Below are 23,760 nucleotides of genomic sequence, written 5' to 3' on the forward strand. Positions count from 1 at the left end.
TGAATGTTGGTAATTCTTTGGCCTACATCCACTGTTAAGTCATTTTTCATTTGTAGTTGTTTTGATTTGTGAAAGCCTGTGCAGCAAACCTGAGCAACAGCTACTCGGAACTTCATCTCCCAGGTGGCATTGCGAGCGGTCTGTTTCTAGGTGTCTAGCAACAGCTATCAGCCCAGACAGCCAGCGGCAAAGGGAGCTGTATTTTTCGGTGTGTCTTTTCACGATTATTCGCTGCCGAGTACTTATACTTAATAGTCGCTTGGCTGAAAGTAGTGAAAAAACAACCCTGACCCCTGCACAGAGATATGAGCGGCAGCGGGCGGCCCAGGACCAGCTCGTTTGCTGAGCCGCCAGGTGTGCCAGGAACCGCCGCTGCGTCCACCGGATCAGCCGCTGCCGTGGGGAGCAGCACAGGAAAGTCCGGGGTCCCGCAGGCCTCCGGCAGCAGCTCGTCGGGATGCTCGAACCTTAAGCTTGCCAGTAAGTTATAATAAGCTACCAGCTCTTTGCTGGAGTCTGTCTATCCTATATATTTTATTCTGTGCTTTTACCTCAAATATACCTGCCAGTGCTTTGTGTCACAATCCAGAGGAAAGTCGTTATTGATCCCCGTGTAGTGGTAACCAACTTGCTAGCGTGCTAACTAGCTAGCCTGCTAACGTTAGCCACTTGTTTTGTATGTTACTAGTTCCCCCTCCGGCCGATGGATGTATTCAGCCCAATTAATGTCACACTAAGTAGCTAGGTGTTCATCATTTTAACCTGGTGTAACGTAAATTGATTCACAATCTGTTTAATTTACTAATGTTAACTTACAAGTTGAGGATCTATGTAATTTCACAGTGGTCAGTGTGAGTGAGCAGTGAAACGGGCTCTGGTGTTCTTTGTGGCCAAGCTAGACTTAAATACCTAAGCTTGAGTGCTGCATACACGGTTGAGAGTGCGGCATCAGTTATCAGTCTGGCTCGCCTGGAGACGGGTCAGGACTCAAAGTTGCCTTTTCACCAAGGTCACCTGTGGGGCAAAGGCTTAGCAGCAGGTGGCCGACGCCTGGAGGATGCAAGTGATGCACATTCAGTCCGAGAGCTGGGCTGTCTGCTGGCATGCCAAGGAGTAGGTTTCGTCAGTCTGAGATGGAGTTATAGTATGCCCCTTTATCACTGTAGTGACAGGTGTAAGCAGAGATCTGTGTGTGTGTGTGTGTGTGTTAATCCAAACCTTATCAGCCATTAGCAGGCAGTGGTGTGTGAATTTGATATTAGAGCCCGAATGGGAGGTCATCTCCAGTTCAAAGAAGTGTGGCCCTTGTTTTCTCTCCCTCCCTCAACTGCAGCAGTAGATCAACACCCTCAGAGGCCTTTAAAGTCCAAATGGTGCCTCAAGCTGGTAAAAATACTCTTTTGGATGACTGATGAATACGTTGTCAGGTTTGGGAGTCCTGGAGGCTATTTCAAGAGGCAAGATTAACCCAGTTAGCCAGATATTTGTAAGAGAGACTGGTGTGATTTGACATTTTGAATTACTGGTAAAATTAAACTTGGACATGGAGCATTAAGGGTTTTGTGTTACCATACCAAACCAGTGATCTGTCATTATGAACAACATCGGAAGATATTTGATGACGAAATGTTAAGTGGTTTCTATTAACCCATACCCTGCTTCTATTAAATAGTCCTCATAGTGCAAGTCCAGCTCTTTTCTGAAAGGGAACTTTGGTGCTGACTGTCAAACTTTTGCTTTGCAATTCTATTCTATCTCTAGTCTGTCTTTTTTGTTCCACAGTGTGACCCTAAACAAAAAGATAAAATAGCGAATTAGCCACCTTATGGGCTGGAATGGCTGGTCGAAGTTATAAGCTTGTTACCCACCTGCTTACTTGTAGTTGGGGCAGTGGGCTTGACACTATATAGATAGATAGAGATATATAGATATAGATATAGATAGATAGATAGATAGCAGCTGGTACAAATGTGTCCCAAGGAGAAACTGACAAGCCCAGACATGACTTCCAGTGGAAAAGAGAGGACAGAGAGATAGGCAGTGTACTGGAATGACACTTCATGAACAATACCAATGTGATGGCATTTTTACTGATATAGATAATTTTTTCAACAGTATAAATTTTTCAGAAATTAGCCTACCAACTGACTAGGGAGTTGGTGACACTTGTGGAGTTAGGCCACATACAGTGAATTTCTTTTAGGTTTAAGATATTACACTCAACGGGATTCGAAAATATGTCTCACTGCTGTAAATCTGAAATTTTACCCACGTCCTAGTATAATTAACATGGCTGCTGTCACAGTGTCCAAGCAGTTGTTCCATTATTCACTGTTTGTGGAGCAGCTCTGGGCTTTGCCTTTGGATGACATCATCTCCACGGTCTGTCTCTTTGCTGTCAAGCTTTATGAAAAATGAAATTATAAAATATTGTGGAAAAGCATTATTATTTTAGGGTGGAGTTTCCCTTTTGCAGAACAGCAACTGTGTGATGAATCATGGGTATCTCTTTGGGAAACACTACAGAGAGAGCGGTTATAAAAAGTCATGTGACCAACACAGGGATCGTGGTATCACAAGATTGTTTTTGTCCACAATTGCTTTATGTAATTTTTTATGTAAACCAGCTGACTGTTTACTGAAAGACGGCCACGATGCACTGGGAAGTGGCCATTGTGTTGATTATGTTCTTGTGGTAGACTGTCAAGTGAGAACAATAACTCCAAAACAATACGTAATAGAAACCTCTCACACTTACACCAGAGGTTCTCTCTGTAGAGTAGACGACCTGGTTAGATTTAGGAAGATCTTGCTGCATTAAACTGCATATTAGTAAGGTGAATTTAATTCTCTTGAAGCTACTTTGCTTTAAGATGTGAAGTTAATTTAAGTTCAGAAGACAAGATATTAAAATAGAACATTTGCTGTTTAATGCATTAATGAGAGTAGTTTGTGTAAATTCTCATAATTCATATTGCTGTTTGCATTTAAAAATGCCAAATACATAGATATGGATGTGATCAATTGCATGTTTGTGAAGACTTGAGTTTCCTTCTGTGAATGACAGGAAGCAGAGTGTAACACAGTGCACCGGTGATATGAAACGCTGAACTCAGACACAATGATAAAACAGACACATGGTAGAGTAAGGAATCATTTTTATTATGATAGATTATTGACCTCAGGGAACTGAGGAGGTGGTTTTTCATACTATATAAAAAAAGGGATGGCATATCCTTTAACCAGCTGTCCTACTTTTAACCTGGAGGGGGGGGTGTGCGAGTGTGTGTGTGTGTGTTCGTCTTCGTCTTCGTCCAGAGTGTGAACCAAGTCGTTGAGTTAGAGAACCCGGTGACCCGGTCACTCTGCAGGCCTCACCGTTTCAGCTGTAACAGATATCACCAGCGTGCCTATTGGATGACTAACACACTTTTGTCGCTGAGGACAATTTACTGTGTGTGAGTGGATATGGATGTACAAAAACACCAGGGCATGCAGTTCTGGCTGTAAGAGGGCCATGTCAATAAGTGCATTGTCCTGTTTGGTAAACAAAGCATTAAGTATGTGGACATGGTCAGAGCGAGGGTGATAGAGCACCGTGACAGCTAGACGGCAAAAGGCCGCTCCATTATTTAAGTACTATATATATATATATATATATATATATATATATATATATGTGAGTGAGTGAGTGAGTGAGTGAGAGAGAGAGGCTGTAAATAAAGGTATCCAGAACATGGCAGCTTATTTTAGTATCACTGTGTAAATAAGAAATAAATCAGCAATTTGTAGTGGTTGATTTATAGGGTGGCTGGTTGAGCAGAAAAACTTTAAGATCTCTGGTCTGACCTTTGAACAACAGCAACAACAAAAAAAGCTTTTAAGGTCTTTTTAATTTCTACAACTTCCACAATTTCCTCCATCTGCTTTCCTGGTTTACACATAAGCTGAAAATTTCAGTACTTTTTACATTTTAACACTTTAACTGTTTTAAATGTTTCAACTGCAAAAATGTAAACTGCAAGTACATAAACATTTTGCTCAGAAAATTCTGCCTTTTCTCATCATCATTTTACCTTTTGTACTTTGAATTTTTGAATGTGCTACAGATGGACCAATAGTCTACATTTTAACCAGCAGAAAGAGGAGTTTAAAATCACTGAGGAAAGGGGCAGTTTCACATTTTGCATTGTTAACATGCTGAGACTATTTGAATAGAGGCTGATACAACATTAAACTGGAGTTGACCCCATGGCTAGTAAAACCAGTCCACATGTGCTGGGGTTCTGCATGATACTTAAGATCTCTTCCTGTGTTAAGCAATGGTTGTCTTTTGTTTTTCTGTTAACTTTGATATGTTGTCGGTTAGCTTAAAACAACACAATGGCTTTCAGAAGAAAAAGTTGTGACATTTTGTAAGGGTAAAGTATAAGATTGTCGTTATGAGGATTTAGAATAGAAATATACATGTTTTTTTATCAGTATGATGGTGTTAACGTGTTGTCATCAGCCTATGCGTGTTGTTGAAGCACCTCTGAATACTATACAGAGAATACCACTATAGCTTTGTGCTCGGTCTTGGTGAGACAATAGCATTAGCTTTACAGTGAACACACAAGGGTTTACCCCCTAAAAAGCTGTCTCATTGGTACACAGAACCATGCAGGCTTTACAAACCGAGTCATGTCTCAAAATGACCTTACCACAAAACTGATTGTGATGGAAAAAGAGAAGGGTCATGTAAACGGAGGGCAGCACGACTCGTGTCTGTTGGCTGCTCAGCTCTGGTGCCGACTGTCTGTGAAGTCGGCTTAACTACCTTTGAACCAGAACCTGGTACAACCTTTTCTACTGTCGCCCGGTGTGACTGAGTGTTTGGCTGACAGCGCTGTCAGCAGCTCGGCAGGAGAGACGCTCCTTACTGTGCCAGGATTTTATAACTGACCTATGAGCAGGACACGCGCTTTAAATTTCTCTGACTCTTTTTACATCACGGATAATGAACAAAAGTAAAACATTCAACTTTCCCCATGTGAAAGCTTTCATGGGCAGAAGAATAAATAATATATTTCTCATAATTTATTTAAGGTGTGTTGAAGAAAAGACCTCAGTAATAATGGTGACTGTTTACATAAACAAAAAATATCTTGTTTCAAAGAAAAGCAAATGGCAAAGTAATATACCGAAGATGACCCCTCACCCTTTCAAACCAATGCATTGGTTTGAAGTGCCGACTTAAAGTCGATTCTAAAATCCTGATACAGGGACAGCCTCAGCTTAACCTAACATGTGTGCTTACTGGTAAATGATTGGCCAGTTCAGTGCATTGCCACCTAGGGGTGGGCGATATGGCCAATATGTTGTGGCTGGGGCCCTTCTGTGTAGAGTTCTCCCCATGTCTGCGTGGGTTTCCTACCAATGCTCCGGCTTCCTCAGTTACAGGCAAAAACTAAAGCTCTGTAAACCTGTAGTGAGGACATCAAAGAAGTGGACTAGTGAAGCTGTTGAGGAACTCCAGAACATGCAGGTTAATTGGTGACTCTAAATTGCCCGTAGGTGTGAATATGAGGGTGAAAGGTTGTTTGTCTCTGTGTGGCGACCTGTCCAGGGTGTACACCTCCTCTCGCCCAATGTCAGCTGACATTGGACACGACCCTGCAAAGGTTAAGCGTTTATAGATTGGATGGGTGCTCTGTATTTATGATTTCACTCCTCTCCTCCATGTTTTCTTTCTTCTACAGTGGTTTGCAAACCAGTTTGGAATAATCCTTGTATAAAAGGCTCTTATCAGGACAGAGAAAAGGGCTGGCCTATTTTTGGGTTCATAACCATTAGTTAATTAGTCACAGTGTCTTCACTATGAACTCTGCCATTCCTTTCTTCTCCCTTGGAGGCTTCTTAAAGTTGACATCCATTCACTTGGCTGTCATTAACCTAAATATTCAAGAGGCCAGCGGAGGGACGGCCCAAATGTTAAGCCGGGCTGCAACAAGTGTCCTGGGTTGAATGTTGGCTGTATAGTTTTGGTTACGTTATGATGTGGTTTCAGATGGTGCGGTGGTTCAGTGGTTAGCACTGTCGCCTCACAGCAACATAACAACTTAACATCCTAACTTAACATCCAACTTAACAACTTAACTAAGATGGCGCTGAGTATAGCTGCCTCGGTGTTCGGTGCGCTTCTTTTTGTTTTTGTGTGTTAATTCAGTTTTTGGCTGTGATTCCCACGCCACGCCAACGTTCAGGACACACAGAGCATGCTGGCCGACCGGATACTGTACAAACCGGACTCCCTTGTTATTGTTCTCGTTGACTTTAACAGGGGAAATCTCAGCCGAGAATTCCCCAAATACAGACCGTTTATTAAGTGTCCAACCAGAGAGGGAAACACTTTGGATCACTGCTACACCACAGTTAGCAGTGCCTATTACGCCGTCACACACGCTCCACTGGGACACTCTGATCACGTGATGGTCCATCTGATCCCTGCTTACAGGAAAAAACTAAAGCTCTGTAAACCTGTAGTGAGGACATCAAAGAAGTGGACTAGTGAAGCTGTTGAGGAACCCCAGGCATGTTTGGACTGCACTGACTGGGATGTTTTCAAGAAGGCTACCAACAATCTGGATGAGTTTACAGAGGCTGTGACGTCCTACATCAGCTTCTGTGAGGACAGCTGCATTCCAACACGCAGCAGGGTGAGTTATAACAATGACAAACCCTGGTTCACAGCTAAACTCAGACAGCTAAGGTTGAAAAAGGAGGAGGCATTTAGGAGTGGGGACAGGTTTAGCAGGGAGGAGCGAGAAGCTAAACGACTGTACTCAGAGAGACAAAAAAAGTTCTCTGCAAACGACACCACTTCTGTCTGGAGGGGGTTCAAGACAGATCACAAACTATAAACGGAGTAAAAACGATTCTCGCCTGGCAAATGAGCTGAACCAGTTCTACTGCCGCTTTGAGAGTCAATCGGACTCCATACCCCGTGACTCCTCCGCTCAGCTTCAGCCTTAGTCCACCACATCTTCCCCTCCCTCCTCAGAGCTGGCCAGCTCCACCCCCTCCCCTTCTCTCTCCATCACAGAGAGGGAAGTCAACGGCCTTTTCAGGAGACAGAAACCCCGCAAAGCAGCTGCAGCTGCAGCTTCCTGGGCACCATCATCTCCCAGGACCTCAAGTGGGAGCTGAACCTCACCTCCCTCACCAAGAAGGCCCAGCAGAGGATGTACTTCCTGCGGCAGCTGAAGAAGTTCAGCCTGCCAAAGACGATGATGGTGCACTTCTACACCCCGCCATCATTGAGTCCATCCTCACCTCCTCCATCACCATCTGGTACGCTGCTGCCACTGGCAGGGACAAGGGCCAGCTGCAGTGTATCGTTCGCTCTGCAGAGAAGGTGATTGGCTGCAGTCTTCCTTCTCTTCTGGACCTGTACTCCTCGAGAACTCTGAGGCGAGCAGGAAAGATTGCAGCTGACCCCTCCCACCCCGGACACAAACTGTTTCAGACTCTCCCCTCTGGCAGGAGGCTGCGGTCCATCAGGACCAAAACCTCTCGCCACAAAAACAGTTTCTTCCCGTCTGCAACTAGCCTCATTAACAAGACCCGGGTCCCCCACTAACTACAGTGTTCTACTTCTAATTGAGATTTTTTTTAAAAGCTTTTAATATCTGTATTTTTACCCATGTTACACTAGTGAAGTGACCTGTTCTGAATCATAACACTGTGTTCTTGTATCCTTTCATCTAATATTGACCCTGTTCTTGCTTGTTTTCTAGGAGACAGCGGGAAGGTGACGACAGTTGTGGCCACACCTGGTCAGGGACCAGACCGCCCACAGGAAGTCTCTTACACTGACATTAAGGTAAGCAAGGAAGTAAAACAAATACCATAAGATGCTCTGTGTGTGTATATATAGAAGTATAATCGTATTACTTTTATTACCACATTGCACAAAGTGACTGCAATATCTCTGGCTAAAGTTTATAAGGTTGTTGATAAATACCAGTGGCTCCATAATTATTTCACCAGGTGCTGAGATTTATAGCTTTCAAGGCTGAGATTATAACCTACTTTCTGTTAACTATGTTGCCTTGATCTGAAAATGTGACATAATTGTGTCAGTGTCGCATGGGATGAGATTGGTGTTGCATTGAGCCAGAGAACATTTGCTTCTGCATGTCCTTCTGGTGGTTTACTTTTATCACTTCTAAGATTACTTAATGCCTCTGTAATAGTCAGTAGTCTTATGATACTGTCTTTTCAGAAATATTTTTCTTTTTTCTAATCTCTGCTGCAGTTGAAGGTTATCAGGGTTTTATTTAAAATGCTTCTGAATTATTTATGTAATGTATATTTTAATAATCTTGAGGATAAAACTACGATCACAATCATCTATCAGTGGAATGGTAAAAATATAAAAGTGGTGATGTGATTTTTTTTTTGCTGGCGTCTGTACCAAACAAGCATGTCCCCTTAAGTCTGGAGAATATGATTTGTAGGCCGGGGCATCTCTGTAGCACCACAGTGACATGTTGTGACACATTTTACCTTTATCAAAAGATTGCAACTCCCGCGATTTGGATATTGCATTAATTTTTCATTCAATTTATGAATTTAATACTTTTGTATACTACGGCTGCAGCTAATGATAATTTTCATTATCAGTCTCTTGTGTTTTCTGAATTTATCATTAGTTATGTAAAATGCTAGATAATGGTAATAAATGTCCACCATAGTCTGTGGCCACAGTGACGTCTTGAAATTGCTTGTTTTGTTTGGTCTAAAACTCATATATTAACCAAATATAAACCAGCACATTTTTCCATTTGGAATCAGTGTGGAAACAAGAGCTTGTGAATTTTGTGCTGTTTTGCTTAAAAAATTACTTTTGGGGCAAGACTAATCATAATTTTTGCCATTTAATTTTCTGACAAATCTGTTAATAGGCCAGTCCTTTCAGCTCTAGTTTACAGAGATTCAGATGTGATTTTAAAGTTTGATCTATTTGTCGTTAAGGTTTAACCAAAATAATAAAAAACAATTAATTCATGCATGTCTAGTGTTAGTTGAACCACAAATTATCACCTTGCTTCTGATCTGGATGTTAGTGTATCACAAGTTAAGTCTGATTATTACTGTATACAGTTTGAACATAATAGGGGACTAATGGACATATAGAGTAATAATATACATGTTTTATTAAGTGCAGTAGCCCTTTATTCAGTCCATCTAAGTTAATTTAAAGTTTAGTCAACTGACTGATGGTTCACACTGCTGAATCCAGCCCTCACTAAAAAAAATCTGAAGATATTTACTCTTGCTGTGTGTTTTTGGTTATGTTAAGTACATCTAGCAGTCAGTTACTTGGTTTATAAGTGGGATTTAGCATAAACCCCCTTAGGAAAACACAGACAGGACAGACTGACCTACTTTAAACAGGTTCACCAGTTCAGACTGAATGAAACTGTAAAGTTGTGACAGAGGTTATTTGTAATGGTGTACTCTGTGCTGGACTGACACAGACAAGCTCAAAAAAATCAATAGCTGTTGTAACCCTTCCGCTTGTTTCCTCTTTTGCAGGTGATTGGCAATGGGTCGTTTGGTGTGGTGTACCAAGCTCGCCTCATCGACAGCCAAGAGATGGTGGCCATAAAGAAGGTTCTGCAGGATAAGAGGTTCAAGGTAAGACTTCAGTATACTAATATCTCCACATTCTCTTCTCCATTGTGATCTAAACTTATTTAAAAACTCTCCGTTCGTTTTATTTTATCCCTTGGGTCAGACGTTGGGTTTTGTTTTGCTTGTTTCTCACACATTTTAAAAATGGTCTCGATATAAACCTGAATGGGGTTCATTTGATGTATGTAAAGTTTCCCTTTCTTTTAAAGTTCTTCTCATGCTTGGTTTCATGATTTCCCACCCACGCTTGTGTGTTTTCTTCTCTTTTCAGAATCGGGAACTACAGATAATGAGGAAGCTGGATCACTGCAACATTGTCAGACTACGTTTCTTCTTCTACTCCAGTGGCGAGAAGGTAGGATTTTATTTTTTTTTTCTTGCAGAAAAATCTAATGTGGTCATACAAACTTTTGCTAAGTCACCATATTCACGCAGTCTTATCTCATAGTACCATAGTTTGAGGAGATTATAATAAAACACAGGAAATGATGCATGCACATAACATACTTAAGAGATAAGACTACTCAGATGCAGCGTAAAAAGAAATACCCCAACCATAAAAAAGGGAAGCTATCCATTTCTTGGAGAGACAAATATAGAAACACTTCTGAGTTTAATGTTGCAGAAGTCAAAACTGGAAAGAATCTTTGTATTTGTTCCTTTTTTTATAAAAAGAAATTAGATTAGCAAATTGGCAGCCACAGCAAGCACTTTATGTATGTATATGTTGAAAATGCTTTTTGATATTATTGGGTAGCTATAACAATGGGCAGGGTTTGTAATTGTGGATTAAATTATACATCTGTTAAATACAATGATCTCTCTCTCCTGTGCTATACAGAAAGATGAAGTGTATCTCAACCTGGTGCTGGACTTTGTCCCTGAGACCGTCTACAGGGTTGCCAGGCATTTTAACAAGGCCAAGAGCATCATTCCTATCATATATGTGAAGGTAATTTTCTTCTTTTTCCTACGAAGACATTTCTATCCTGCCCAAGCAAGTCTTTGTGTTGTTCCTAAACATCTCGCAAGAGTATATCTTTACTTCACTATTGTGAAACTTTTGAAACTTTTTTTTTTGTTTCCATTTGAACAGTGTGGAGAACTTATCTTGTGTTGTTTTTTATGTTGTGACTTCTCAGGTGTACATGTACCAGTTGTTTCGCAGTCTGGCTTATATCCATTCCCAGGGCGTGTGTCACAGAGACATCAAACCCCAAAATCTGCTTGTCGACCCAGAAACTGCCATCCTCAAGCTGTGTGACTTTGGCAGGTGAGCTCTATGAACAGATGGATTTCTGAAGAATTTAACAACAGCTTGACAATCAAGCGTGATGTAGCACGTTTCTGTGTGCAGAACAGAACTGATCTTTATCTATTCTCCAATGGAGTATTGAGTCTATGTGATACTGTAGATAACGAGTGCAGCCTTAGGCATGCATTAACCACTTCAAACAGCCCACTTGTATTATGAGACTGTATTCAATATGGTAGACTTCAGCCAATCCTGTTATTTTTGTTTTTTTTTCGCAATGGACTCTTTAAACACACTGGTAGGTTAAAAATGTCTGTAGTCTGTGAGAGGAATAACAACAAACCCCACATCTCTTGATTACATTTCCTCCACAATAGTTCACACGTTTCATCCCCTGACCAACCCTTGGAGTTTTGCTGCAATCTTTATCTTTTCATTTGATTTCCTATGTTTCCCCAGCGCCAAGCAGCTGGTCCGCGGTGAACCCAACGTGTCGTATATCTGCTCACGGTATTATCGCGCCCCTGAGCTCATTTTTGGTGCCACAGACTACACAGCAAACATTGACATCTGGTCAGCAGGCTGCGTACTGGCTGAGCTGCTGCTCGGACAACCCATATTCCCCGGTGACAGTGGGGTAGACCAGCTAGTAGAGATTATCAAGGTGAGTGTGTTTATCAGGTGTCTGTGTGCTGTGAGATTATTTCAGCGGAGAGGTTTGTGTGTTGAGATATGGTTTGTGCTTGTGGACATGCACACCCATTATTTTGTATTGATGTTCATCAAAGACTGTCAGAAATATCAAGTTAATCATGAGCCAATACAGCCTGTGTGTCCGCAGAATACTGCTCATACTCCTCCTACATCTATTTTTAGGTGCTGGGAACCCCAACAAGGGAACAAATCCGAGAGATGAACCCAAACTACACAGAATTCAAGTTCCCTCAGATCAAAGCCCATCCATGGACCAAGGTAAGTAAATACCTGAGGATTAACACCAGCAGGGCTGTCTGTATTTGCTGTATTGTGGAAACATGTGGGGAAAGGTTTAAGACGTATATGTGTGAAAGTTGCTATAAAATCAGTGTTTTACTATGATTTTTACGACATTCTGCTTTCTGTACATTTTAGTGTGGAGGAACACTCTGAATACCCAAAGCATTAATCTGTATCATTATATTTGTTCCAAAAAGTGACATACATTACACCAGTTTATTGAAACAAGAGAAGAGAATACCTGTGGACGTGTCGTTGCCCACACAGTCTATTTAAATCTGCGAGTTCAGGTGCTTAAATGTCCTCCTTCTGGAAGTCGATTAACCCCTGACACCTTAAGAGAACACAAACAACGTAAAACCAACAGAAGTGGCCCTTCAACATTTTCCTCCTCTAAAAACTGCATTTAATTGCTTTTTCAGCTGCAGAACAGTTATTAGAGGTTGTAGCTGACTGATGTCAGATGTGTTCTTTGTTTTCTTTCTTATTTGTTTACACACATTTGCTAAAATAAAATACCTAATGTAAATGGAATATCAGAGTTTCATGCTAACCTCCAGTTGATAATAAATACTCAGTTTTTGGGTGTTTCGTATCAGTGATGCAGGGTGGTTTTGTGTTTAAAAAAGAAAAGTGTCAAGTGTGGATGCTGTTCTAAAATAAAACTCTTGTTGTTCCTCAGGTGTTTAAACCTCGCACGCCTCCAGAAGCCATTGCTCTTTGCTCCCGGCTGCTGGAGTACACGCCGGCCTCACGTTTCTCCCCGCTAGAGGCCTGTTCACATGCCTTCTTCGACGAGCTGCGCCAGCCTAACACGCGACTGCCCAGTGGACGTGAACTGCCGATGCTCTTTAACTTCAGCCCCACAGGTAGCTACAAATTCAAGCATAATTATCTTGAGTGTTTTAGTTAAATTTCAAAACCAATTGTGGACCGAATCATCTGTTGTGTTTGTTTAAATAAGTAATTTTTTATCAATTAATAAGGAGAAGCCAGATCTCCATCTGTTTTTTAGTTGACAGATTGTTGGTTTGTTCTTGGGCCAACACAGTAACCTTAGATGAAAACTCCTCTTTTATTTTCTGCAGAGTTGTCAATCCAGCCGCAGCTGAACTCAACCCTCATTCCTCCTCACGCTCGTTCTCATACAGTTGCTTCTGCCCACGGTGGGAAAATCTTATGTTAATGTTGTTATAGCTTAATGTTAATATCATGATTTTGTGGTGGCTGAAAAAAGAAGTTTAGTGTAAAAAGAATATAGTTATTAAAAAAAATACACACATCACAAGTAACATAAAACAAACTGACACAATTCTTTTGATTTTGTTATTGTGAGTAAAAAAAAATGTATCATAATAAAAATAAAAAGACACATTTTATCTTTTTTAACTGGTGATAAATCAAGTCAAATGGGCTCAATTTGGTTCTGACAGTTCTGGGCTGGAAAATACATCATGTGAATGTGAAACAGTGAATTCATGGAATTGGTGGTGCAATAGCCTCAAGTTGCAATCATGATTGCACCTATACATACTTCTACTAATTACACAGGGAATAACCAAATATATACCTATATTATTTGACTTAGAATAACTGATATAAAATGATTTTTTTTAAAATGTTAAAATGTTAAATGTGTCCAGTCTGGTTTGCAGACTATGAGCCCGATTTACTTACATCCTGAATGAGTACTTAACTGCGCGCCTGTTGTGGGTGATTAAGTAAAAATTATTGCGTGGTGCCAACACAATGGAGGTGGCAGTATTTAAATAAAGGTTTTGCGTGTTTTAATGGATTCCACCATGGAGAGTCGGGAGTGAAAGCAGCCAGTGCGTAAAAACCTTGTTTGTTTCATTCAGTGCGTCCCGAGTATGTAGAAATCATATGTACCTGCCCATCCTGCCTAAGATTGAACTAATTACTTGGGACAGCACACCTTAAAAACTGCTTTGGGAAACCCCAGCAGAAACAGCTACAGTGGTGCTGTCTCTAATGAACCATACTCGAGGAAATACCAGCAGATCGTGCTTCATCCAGCCAGAGGGAACGATCACTGACCGTCTGCACCGTGCCCGGTCGCTCCGCGATCACCTGTCCCTCGCCCTGTACGCCCCAACTTTCTAAATTCTTCCATCCACGGAGAAAAGAAGTCAGGTCGAAACGAGTTTTGCTTTATTGGCATGAATATTAATACAACCGTATTGCCAAAGCTAAAGGATAATACAAAAGAATAATTCAATTCATATAGTTCATCGAATAAATGAAATAAAATAATTTTATTTCAATATATTGGATATAGAATAATATCTAATATTGTTAATTTCTCTACATCTTCTTTTATTATGGCTGTGTCTCCTTCTCGCAACGATAACAGCAGCCATCTCTGCGCAACACTTGCCGGTTTGCACCTTCCTTTCAAACGTATTAAATACAGATGCTGTTGCACTCGCATGAAATTGCTTTTAGGCTCGTTAGATCACATTGCGTGTAGTAAATAAATGTATCTGCATGTTACCCTCCCACGACTTTGCACAATAAAATTTAAACGCCCCAAATTGCATATTCATTAAGGCAAAAGTACTAAATGAACAACAGGTTGTGAACAGAAGGTGGCAGTATTACACATGAAATCAACAATATTTGTCAGGGACTGATTAGATGTGAAATACTGGTCTCATATTCATAAACTGATTTCAGGATACACAAATTCTGAATATGAACCATATTTGTTCTAATATATGGAAACCCAGATTATAGTAGACCCTTTTCCAAACCCTTTTTGTGGAAAAATACTGCACATCTTCACGATAAGATAGATCTCATAAAAAATAAAAATGAAATACTTATTTTAAAGAGTAACTTAAATTCCACCTTTTATGTATCTTGTCCAAGTATGTTTTCATTTACAGCTTTGAACCATAATACATCCATCCACTCTTCTCCATTCAAAAAGAATATCTGATGTGAATATGTAATTGTACATAAAACAAAGTTGTCTGATTTTAAGGTTAATACAATATAATATATTATTCTTTGCTGAACTGCACTTTTATTTACTGTCCTTTGTTTCTTCTGTCCTTCAGATGGTACCGGATCAGATTCATCTCAACACAGTTCAGTACCAGGGTCTCTTAACAGCATCTGAAGCAGCTTCTCGCCTGCCTGCCTGCCAGCCTCACCCTTACCTCAGACGCGCAGACACACACACACACACACACACACACACACACACACACACACACACACAGACAGACAGACACACTCTCTCCCACTCACACACACACACACACACCCTCCCTCTACTGCTTTCCTCCGTGCTGCTTGCTCTCCTCTTAGATGATCTGTTTTTGTACAGTAAATGCATTGAACAAACAAACATTAGTTCTGTAGCTGCCATGGTTGAAACTACAGCAGGAGATTGTTACACACACAGTTTCGCTGCTGATCGGGTGGGATGTGAAGGTTCAATAGTGGGGGCTGGTCCTCTGTAATATAACCTTTTTTTAAATCAACATTTTTTTTCTTTATATTTGTGTTTATTTATTTCACTAATTGAAAACATCGTATGATCACACAACGTTTTGTCTCTAAAGATTTTTCCACTTCAGATTATTTTTTTATAATCTTCAGTGTTTTTTGCAGTAAGGGGTGAACTGTACACTGCCTGACCAAGACCAGAACTGACCCCAAATAGGTCATCAGGGTAAAGGAGATTTTTATTCAACTCAGGGCAGGAGAGTGGATGCAGGGACTGATAAATTCCTAAATCCTCCAGCCACATTATTTTACCAATCCAGCCTGATGTTTAGGTTTAAATTAAACCTCCAAGTCTTCTTAATTTACCTCCTTAAGTGGTGGGTAGAGGGTAGTAAAACTCATCAGTACCAAGTAGCAGTTATCAGTGTTTGGTTGGAGGTGTATTGGATTGCCCCTTACATGAATCATGTTCAGTGGATGGACTGGAAATAACCAGCCATCAGCCAAACGCTGACTCCACCAGATACCGTGTCTTGTATTCATCTGTTTGTTTCCTGTTCAAGATAGTTTTGTTTGGTAAAAGATTGCAATATTCCTATAAAATATCTGCTTTTACACTTCCATATTAATATGGGTTAGTTCAATCATGGGTTTAGGCTACTTTTCAGCTTTTATTTGTGATAATTGTTTTTAACTCATTTCCACATCCAGGAGGGCAGAGATGTTAATTTGGAAAGACTTTTATGTAAAACATCCAGAGGAATATTCATTGACTCCTGCTCTTTTTCATCACCTCAAAAAATAGTGTAGACCTGTAAATGTCAGTTGTGAAGAAAGTGTCAATGTGATGCTCAGAAAAATTAAATGAAATTGAGCAAGCAAATTAGAATCATAGTAGTGCAGCTAGTAGTACATTACTGGGTGCTGCTTGTTCTCTGTCCTACCAACTAGTTAGTTGTGTTCATTTCGATGATTAGATGAAAACCAGCAGTGCTCTGAATGCTACTGTCGTCGTGGATCATTACAACAATAGAAGACTTAGAGGCTCCTTGTAATTCCAAAATTCAACATGGATAGTGAAGCTTGTCTAATAGACTAGAGCTCAGTCAGTCTGTATTCTGTATCAAAACATCAGTGCTTCTTAACTAAATTGTTTTCAGAATTAACATGCTGAAGAAAATAACCAAATTTACGCCCTCTTTAACCATTCAAAAGGAGAAAAAAAAGTATTTTAATTGATTCCACCTATAAACGAGGACCTGCTGTGAGTGGAGACCTCAAGTAGTATCAATAGCAGTTTACTGTGGAGGAAACGTCTATGGTCAGAAATGTCTTAAAGGTGTGTTCCACTAAAATTGGCTGTAATAAAATTAATATTATTTGTCTTTTTATTGCTTTCAAAACTTGAGTTAATTAAAATGAGGCAATCGTGATGTGGTAGGAAGCCAAAACATTTTAATTAGGGTAACCACAGGGTGCTTTTAAAAAGTCTGACATTGTTTTATTATTCAGTTGGATGCAATTTGCAACTTCACCGCTAGATGCCACTAAATCCTACACACTCATTTTAAAGCTTTGAAAAGTATTCAAACTAAATATAGTAAATACTTGACGGGTCTCCTTTACATTTTACTATTGTCTTTTTTTTTTCTATTCTACCAGTTGATGTGTATTCAGACAGGACAGGCTTGGATTTCTTATTTAAGTCTTAAAATGTCTCTAATTTCAGAATATGATGATGTTATTTCTTTGAAACCTGTAAGATCCTCTGAAAATGATTGGCAAATTAAACACAAATGCTATCTAATCAAAAACCTCTTTTGGTGGAATTCCCCCTTTTGGCTCAAAGATAATTCCTGTCATGATGTTAGTATTGAAAGAAGTGCTTTTGTGTGAATGTTGGCCCTGTTAATTACACAAAGCAGAGAAACTAAAGAATGCTGCAGTGGGGATTTAATGTTTTATTAAACTTGAAGGGGAATATTTCATGTAAATGTTTGATTTGAGCTGGATGTCAGTTATAGCCGAAGAGGCCTTTGTGTTGATGTTGCAGCTTCGTTAGCAAACTGTACTTCCATCAAAGAAAAGTTTCTCTCACTTTTTATAAGAGACGGCTTCGTAGAAACAAAATCAACTGAGGATAAATGGACATTTGCTTCAGTTCATTAGTGCTGACATGTTCACATAGGCAAATCATAAGAAAGATGAATTGAAGGCTTAATGTGAATAGTTGAACATGAGCTTCAAGCAGGGGAGTTTCTGTTAGGTGTGTGTTTGTCTACTCTTATACTATCTTTGTGAGGACTGAATTGAATTTTACCCCATAAGAGTGAGAAAAGACAGCTGTTGGTTTTTTGGTTTGGTTTGGTTGACGTGGTCTTACGGTCAAGGTTACTATTAGGGTCATGGGTCAGAGAATGTATTGTCGGCATCCTCTCAAGTAAAGAAGTAAAAGTGTATGTTTGACCGACCATATTCCAACCTGCAGTCTGAACAACCAGTGTTTTAGGGATTAGAGCAGTCAACAATTCATATTTTTAGTAAGCAGTGCAGACCACTTGAAAGTTTTAGTATAGTATATTTGATACTATTATACCATGCCTCCACCTGCTGTTTTTACCCGTAGCCATGTTTGTGTTTTTTAAAAATACAAGTGAGGAGCTCTGACGAGCCCCAATGCGTTTTGAATTCCACCACACTCGGCACATTCACATCGATTTCATATGAGGAGAGTGGAGAGCATTTTTCATTCTCTTTCCAACCGTGGTTTTCCTCCCAGCCGCTTCTGGGTTTCAAACTGCTAACCTCCCAGTACTGTGGGTGACTGCTGGGCAACATCGTGCTTTCTGTGCTGTAGAGAGTCCAACCAGCGTGTTTGATTAACTCTGCAGGGTGCGTCACACTCAGAGCTGTGAGACTTTTTGTGGCTATGACAAAGTGTGGGAAAAGCTGCTCCCAGCGAGAGGAATCAAACACGGCTGATTTTTCTCTTCCCCAATCTCAGAAGCCATTTTTCCCCCTCCTTTCTCTCCCGTCTCCTCCTCTTAGCGCACGTGTAAATATCACTGATTTTTATTTTCCTCTTTTTACTTTTTATTACAGAGTTGTTTATATCTTACTTCCCTCATCCTGTTGATGGAGCAGTCTTAGTTTGTGCATTTTTGTAAATAAGTTTCTTTTTTTCACAATTCAAAATGTAAATACTGCAAAGAAAAAAAAATCAGCCTACTCCTCATGTTTGTTGATATTTCTCTCTCTTCCTCTTTCTTGTAGTCCAGTGAACATTTTAAAGTAGCTGTTAACACCGCTACTCAGCTGTCCTCCCTGTTTGGTCCTCTGTTGGATCACCTGACTGTTGAATGAATATTTTAAAAGTTCTGTTCCAAAATGCTCTCTTTCTGTTTACTTTGGGTAGAACATATAAACATCTAAGAGTGATGTGAGCTCTCTGAAATCTAAAGGACTGAAGCATGTTCGCTTATCTGAGCCATGCGGCAGCAGCATCTTGAATCTGGCCAAGGTTGCATGACAGTGCTCTCTCCAAACTACTCATCTGTTATCTGCTGTTGATACAGTGTATATATACAGTATAAGAAATGCAAAATGTTTGAAGCAATGATGTTTGTTTTTACCTTTTTACCATGATTAAATCTAAACTTTTTCAAAATCACATTTAAGAGGCTGCAGAGTCTCTACAAGAGAGAGCTGTTCAGTCATTATTCGTTCAGCATGTGCCTAACTGTGCCAGTTATAGTGAAACACAAGAAACATTTCCTGTTCTCTTTTGGACTTGGTAACCTCCTATTCTTTTATTGTACAATTACACAAGAGGATACACAATATAAACTCAGAATCAGAAAATAGCTGTCAAAAGTCAAGCAGATTTAAAATGATAAATTTAAAGCGGAAAGAAAACAACTGCAGTTGTAACTCTTAATATTTGCAGGTGGTTGTTGCAGTAGTTATTACCTTCCTTGCCTGTAGATGGCAGACATTGACATGCCTACAATTTGAAACCACCGATTTAGCATTGCGCTTTGATTAAATTGTCAGAATCTCAGTGGACAGTTTTTAAAATCGATGCCATATAACCAGAGAAATCATCTTTTTTTTAATTCCACCCATTCTCCTTCCTTGTCAAAACCTGGCGCCTACATTACCCACAATACATCTAGACTGCCGACAGTTAGGTTGAAGATTGGCTAGCAGTAGCTAATGTGGCCACTGCAGAGACATGGAGTGAGCTAGAGAGAGCTAACTTCTTCCTAACTCCAAACTCACATCTTTTAGACTTTTCAGTCCCATCTGAAGCAATTTTTATCATATTTAATTTTTATTGCTTGTAGGTGGCTCATGTGAGACTGGTAATACAGAGCTTTTTTGCTTCCACAAAGTTGGTTGTTCTCGTTTTGGAACAGAACTTCATTTGTACGTTGTGTCATATTGCAATATATTATTACTGTGCAGTATTGAGAAAAATGTCTTTGCAACATGTCACTGGTATTTTTGCAGAAAGCGCAATGTCTGACTTGAGTGATCTCAAAAGTGTTTGGTTGGACTAGAATCAGTGTGTCCAGCTAATACTTAACATGGGCATTTTGTATTATGTGCTGTATGACATACAGAATTGCTGCTATGGTCACAACATGGCAGAAACAGACATTTGTGTTGTAACTGCAGACAGAGCCACCAATGAGCTGTGTGTTTGTCGCCAGGTAACATGCAGAAATGTTGCTGCACATGAACGACAGTTTGAAGTAAACTGAATCTCCGATATTCTACTTTTGTTTGTGTTTTTGAATTCTCTGAAAACTCAATTGTTTGTTAATATTATGTCGCTTAATTAACTGAGGGAGATTACAGCATCTCTTTATATGTCACTTTTATTTAATTTTTCAATTTTTTTTTTACTCCAATGTCAGTCTGCCCTGGTGGACTGATGTGATGGAGGGACAGACGGAGAAAGAGAGAGAAAGAAACACAGACCTGTCCGTCTCTGTTCTGTGTGTGTGTATGATATGAACTCATTTACTGTAATAAAGTGATGAAACTGTGTTTAGGTTGTGTGCATTGTTTTTCTTTTATTTCTATTGAGGTTTTAAACTTGGATTTAAGATTAGTTTATGTAATCCTTTAGGCTCAGCTCCAGTGGACAGCTAATCCTTCATTCGTACTGACAAGGATGTGTGTGTCTGTGTGTGGTAAATGTCCAAAAACAAAACAAACAAACTCATTGTGGTTCATTTCCATGAGAAACTGACCAAAACCTGTCTGGTGGGATTTATTTTGTCAGACTTTGACTTAATAGATAACTGTATATCTTGACCTCAGCGACCGTGCATTATAAAATTGTCACGTCTTGTCGAGTAAAGGCTGACCAATAAAAGTGCATTCAGGTCCGTGACTTGCTTGATACTCAGATTTAAGTTAGGAGCTTAAAGTTTTTCTGTCTTTACCTAGATTACTGCTCTCCTGCCACTGTTGACCAGATCCTAATAAAACTAACAGGATTTTTTTAATCAGTCCAGAGCAGTTTTACAGACTTTACTAAACGGAGTTTAGTAGTAGTAAAAATAAAAGTCCCTGCATTTTATCAAGAACAGGTGTTAATTCTAAACCATGGCAGTACATGAAGATAAATCAGCGCTGATGTTGTGCATGTGTGTGAAACACAAAAGCAACCATGCGTGTTTTTCCTTGATTCTGTAAAACAGTACACGAGTAAATCAATGTCTGAACTGAACCATTATTGTAAATTCAAAGAGTATTTCCGTGTTGCTTTTTGTATATAAGTGGTGTTTTGTTTTCAGGAACCCGCAAGACAATTCTGAGTGATTCAACTCCACTGAAACAGGTGAGATTTATGGTTTATATGCATCTTCATCTGAAAGCTTTCCATTACAGTTCATGGATGTCTGCATATCTCCTGCTTTAACAAGGAGCTCAAATCCTCTTATGAAAGTTGTTTTTCTGTGATGTTCTAATAATTATATTTGTTCCGCAGTAGGACATTTCCCAGTTCAAACAATGAAGGTCATTTTTCATCTCTGTGCCGTCTTCGCTTTGAGCGTTGCATCAGGTGAGACTCACCAAGACATGGAACACCAAATCTGAAGTGTTGATGCAACTTGAAAATAAAATGTTTTAAGTTTCCAAAAATATATCCTTGATTTTCATAATGGAAATCCTATAATAGAAGGTAAAAAATCTATTCTTTAGCCTTTTATCATCATGAAGACATGCCTGTCCAGCGCCTTTAGGATTTTATCAAGTTATTCTATGCTTTTATTTATTGTATTTTTGTATTTATGTCTGTTTCTACTTCCGTCATTCCTATGTTTTTTACTGTAAGTCATTAAAGTTGGATATGTAACTTCTCTTACAAATTACATTTATTGGACAAAACTGAAAAGCTGTAACTACAATTCAGATCGTGTTTCCAAAAGTTTAGCACGGTTTCTGCATCTTTTATATCAACTACCTAAATGCCATGAAATAGTTTCTGAAGATGGTTAACTACAGTCTGAATCTTCTTCCACAGCAAATCCAGTGACAGAGAGGAAGACAGGTGAGACTCCACAAGAGTGAGTGTGCATCTTTTCATTGTACACCAAGGTTACAGTTCAACCTGGGGCTCCATCTCCAGCTTTAATTTCAAAGGACTGGATCAAACATGTAGATATAGTATTTTGGTATAGGTCCACTTGTTAAACAGAAATGTCCACCTGTGAGACAAAGGATAAAACTGTGTTTCTGCTGTAACCCTGCAACAAAAACAACAACGGATGAAAATCAGTAATATTACCTGCTCTTATTCCTCTGCAGAGCCAATGGAGGAGCCGGTGCCTGTTCAGCAAAACAAGACTGAAGGTAAAAGAGAATATCTTAGTCTTTGTCTTCTTTTTGGTTGTTCAGACTCAGCTGTGCAACTTGTGAGATGTGAAATCAGAAAAAGATGTAATGCAGCTGAGCAAATAAAGAATCAGAAAGAGCTTTATTGACAATTAATATTTTACACATACAAGGAGATATGGTGCTACACGTTGACAAACATACAGTTGACATAAATGAGTGTAGAAATGTATAAATAAGGACTAAACAAATGCAAGTTATATAAGAATAATGAAAGAATAGACAAAAATAATACAATTATTTGCAGGGAAAGAACAATGTGGCAGATATTTACATGTGCATTACTCCGGTTTGTGTTGTGCCGACGTATTGCAACAGAAGAGGATATTGTGTACATAAACATAAACTGAGAAAATATATAAATATAAAAATATATAAATACATAAACTCTCTATAAATTATGTCCAAAATCTTAAACTGATCCAGTGATTGTATTAATTGAGTGTATTAATCTGATCAGATCTGATAGCTGCATTTTAGCAAAAATCTTTTTCCATCAATTTAGAATGAAGTTAATGAATCGATTTTTCTGCCAGAGGAGAAGCAAGGGGAACTGCGGCATCGGACAGCAGGAAGGATGAGAAAATGGCAGGTGTTTGAATCTTCCTCACCTCCATATGATTACAACTATGAGGACCACTGCAGATATGGCCAGCAATGTTTCTTCTTCATCGACAGCCCAATGGCCTGGGTAGATGCTGAGGTAGCCTGACATTACACCCTCATTACATAAAGGTGTTAAATCCACAAATATATTACTAGAGACAGTTATCCAAATGGTCCATGAATTTTATATTTGTGTCCAATGATACTTAAAGTAACTTTTGCCCCACATCTGGTTTAAAAGCACAACTCCAAATCTCTGGCTCAAAAATTATGTAAAAGGTTTGTTCCAAGTGAGAAATTAATCTTAAATTTTAGTCAAAGTAGCTTGGTTCAATACTGAATACCTCTTATAACTGAAATATCATTCAGCCTCAGTGTGGTGAAGACAGTTTCATGCAAAATCCATCTGTAAATATGAAATATGTCTTCTGAACATATCTTCTTACGTCCATTTGGAGGCTCCTGCCACCAGGCTGCCACTGCCACTGATTAAACATACTCCGCTGGCCAAGTGGACACCATTACACACTAAAATTACAAGTGATAGTCACAGGTGTTCAATGAAAGTCCAACTACACACAATATCAAATACATGAATGTTGCACTGACCACTCAACATGCACATATTCTTTTTCTTCAGTGTTCTGTTGCCAATATAAACAGTGTCACTGGTACAACTGCAAAGACAAAGAAGACAAATACAAAAACATACTGCAGGTCCATTTATATAAAAAATATAATATACAAAATAAATATAACTAGAATATAACTAAAACTATATCAGGAAGCAAAAATAAATGTAATTGAAATAAAAACCAACAACAATGTAATAA

At 39.4% G+C, this 23,760-nt stretch overlaps 1 protein-coding gene across 3 annotated transcripts; it reads left to right on the top strand.

The window, feature by feature from the left end:
• The first annotated feature begins 126 nt into the window (after nucleotides 1–126).
• On the top strand, nucleotides 127–22,927 carry gsk3aa (glycogen synthase kinase 3 alpha a). 3 transcript variants are annotated; one of them, XM_038724259.1, is made up of 16 exons: nucleotides 127–480; nucleotides 7,779–7,864; nucleotides 9,583–9,684; nucleotides 9,953–10,036; nucleotides 10,523–10,633; nucleotides 10,824–10,954; nucleotides 11,396–11,600; nucleotides 11,813–11,908; nucleotides 12,615–12,801; nucleotides 13,021–13,098; nucleotides 15,016–15,045; nucleotides 21,220–21,263; nucleotides 21,417–21,488; nucleotides 21,951–21,977; nucleotides 22,235–22,279; nucleotides 22,858–22,927. In XM_038724259.1, the coding sequence occupies exons 1-13, from the start codon at nucleotides 306–308 to the stop codon at nucleotides 21,438–21,440; spliced, it is 1,353 nt and encodes a 450-aa protein (XP_038580187.1). In that variant the 5' UTR covers nucleotides 127–305; the 3' UTR covers nucleotides 21,441–21,488; nucleotides 21,951–21,977; nucleotides 22,235–22,279; nucleotides 22,858–22,927. The 3 variants fall into 3 exon arrangements, with proteins under 3 accessions (XP_038580187.1, XP_038580188.1, XP_038580189.1); XM_038724260.1 differs by lacking the exon at nucleotides 22,858–22,927 and having other exon boundaries at nucleotides 21,414–21,488; nucleotides 22,235–22,252; XM_038724261.1 differs by lacking the exons at nucleotides 21,220–21,263; nucleotides 21,417–21,488; nucleotides 21,951–21,977; nucleotides 22,235–22,279; nucleotides 22,858–22,927 and having other exon boundaries at nucleotides 128–480; nucleotides 15,016–20,464.
• Nucleotides 22,928–23,760: the final 833 nt, after the last annotated feature.

Source organism: Micropterus salmoides, unplaced genomic scaffold (assembly GCF_014851395.1).
Source record: "Micropterus salmoides isolate LMB-PRFRI ecotype aquatic unplaced genomic scaffold, ASM1485139v1 Ms_hic_scaffold_17, whole genome shotgun sequence".
Taxonomy (NCBI): domain Eukaryota; kingdom Metazoa; phylum Chordata; class Actinopteri; order Centrarchiformes; family Centrarchidae; genus Micropterus; species Micropterus salmoides.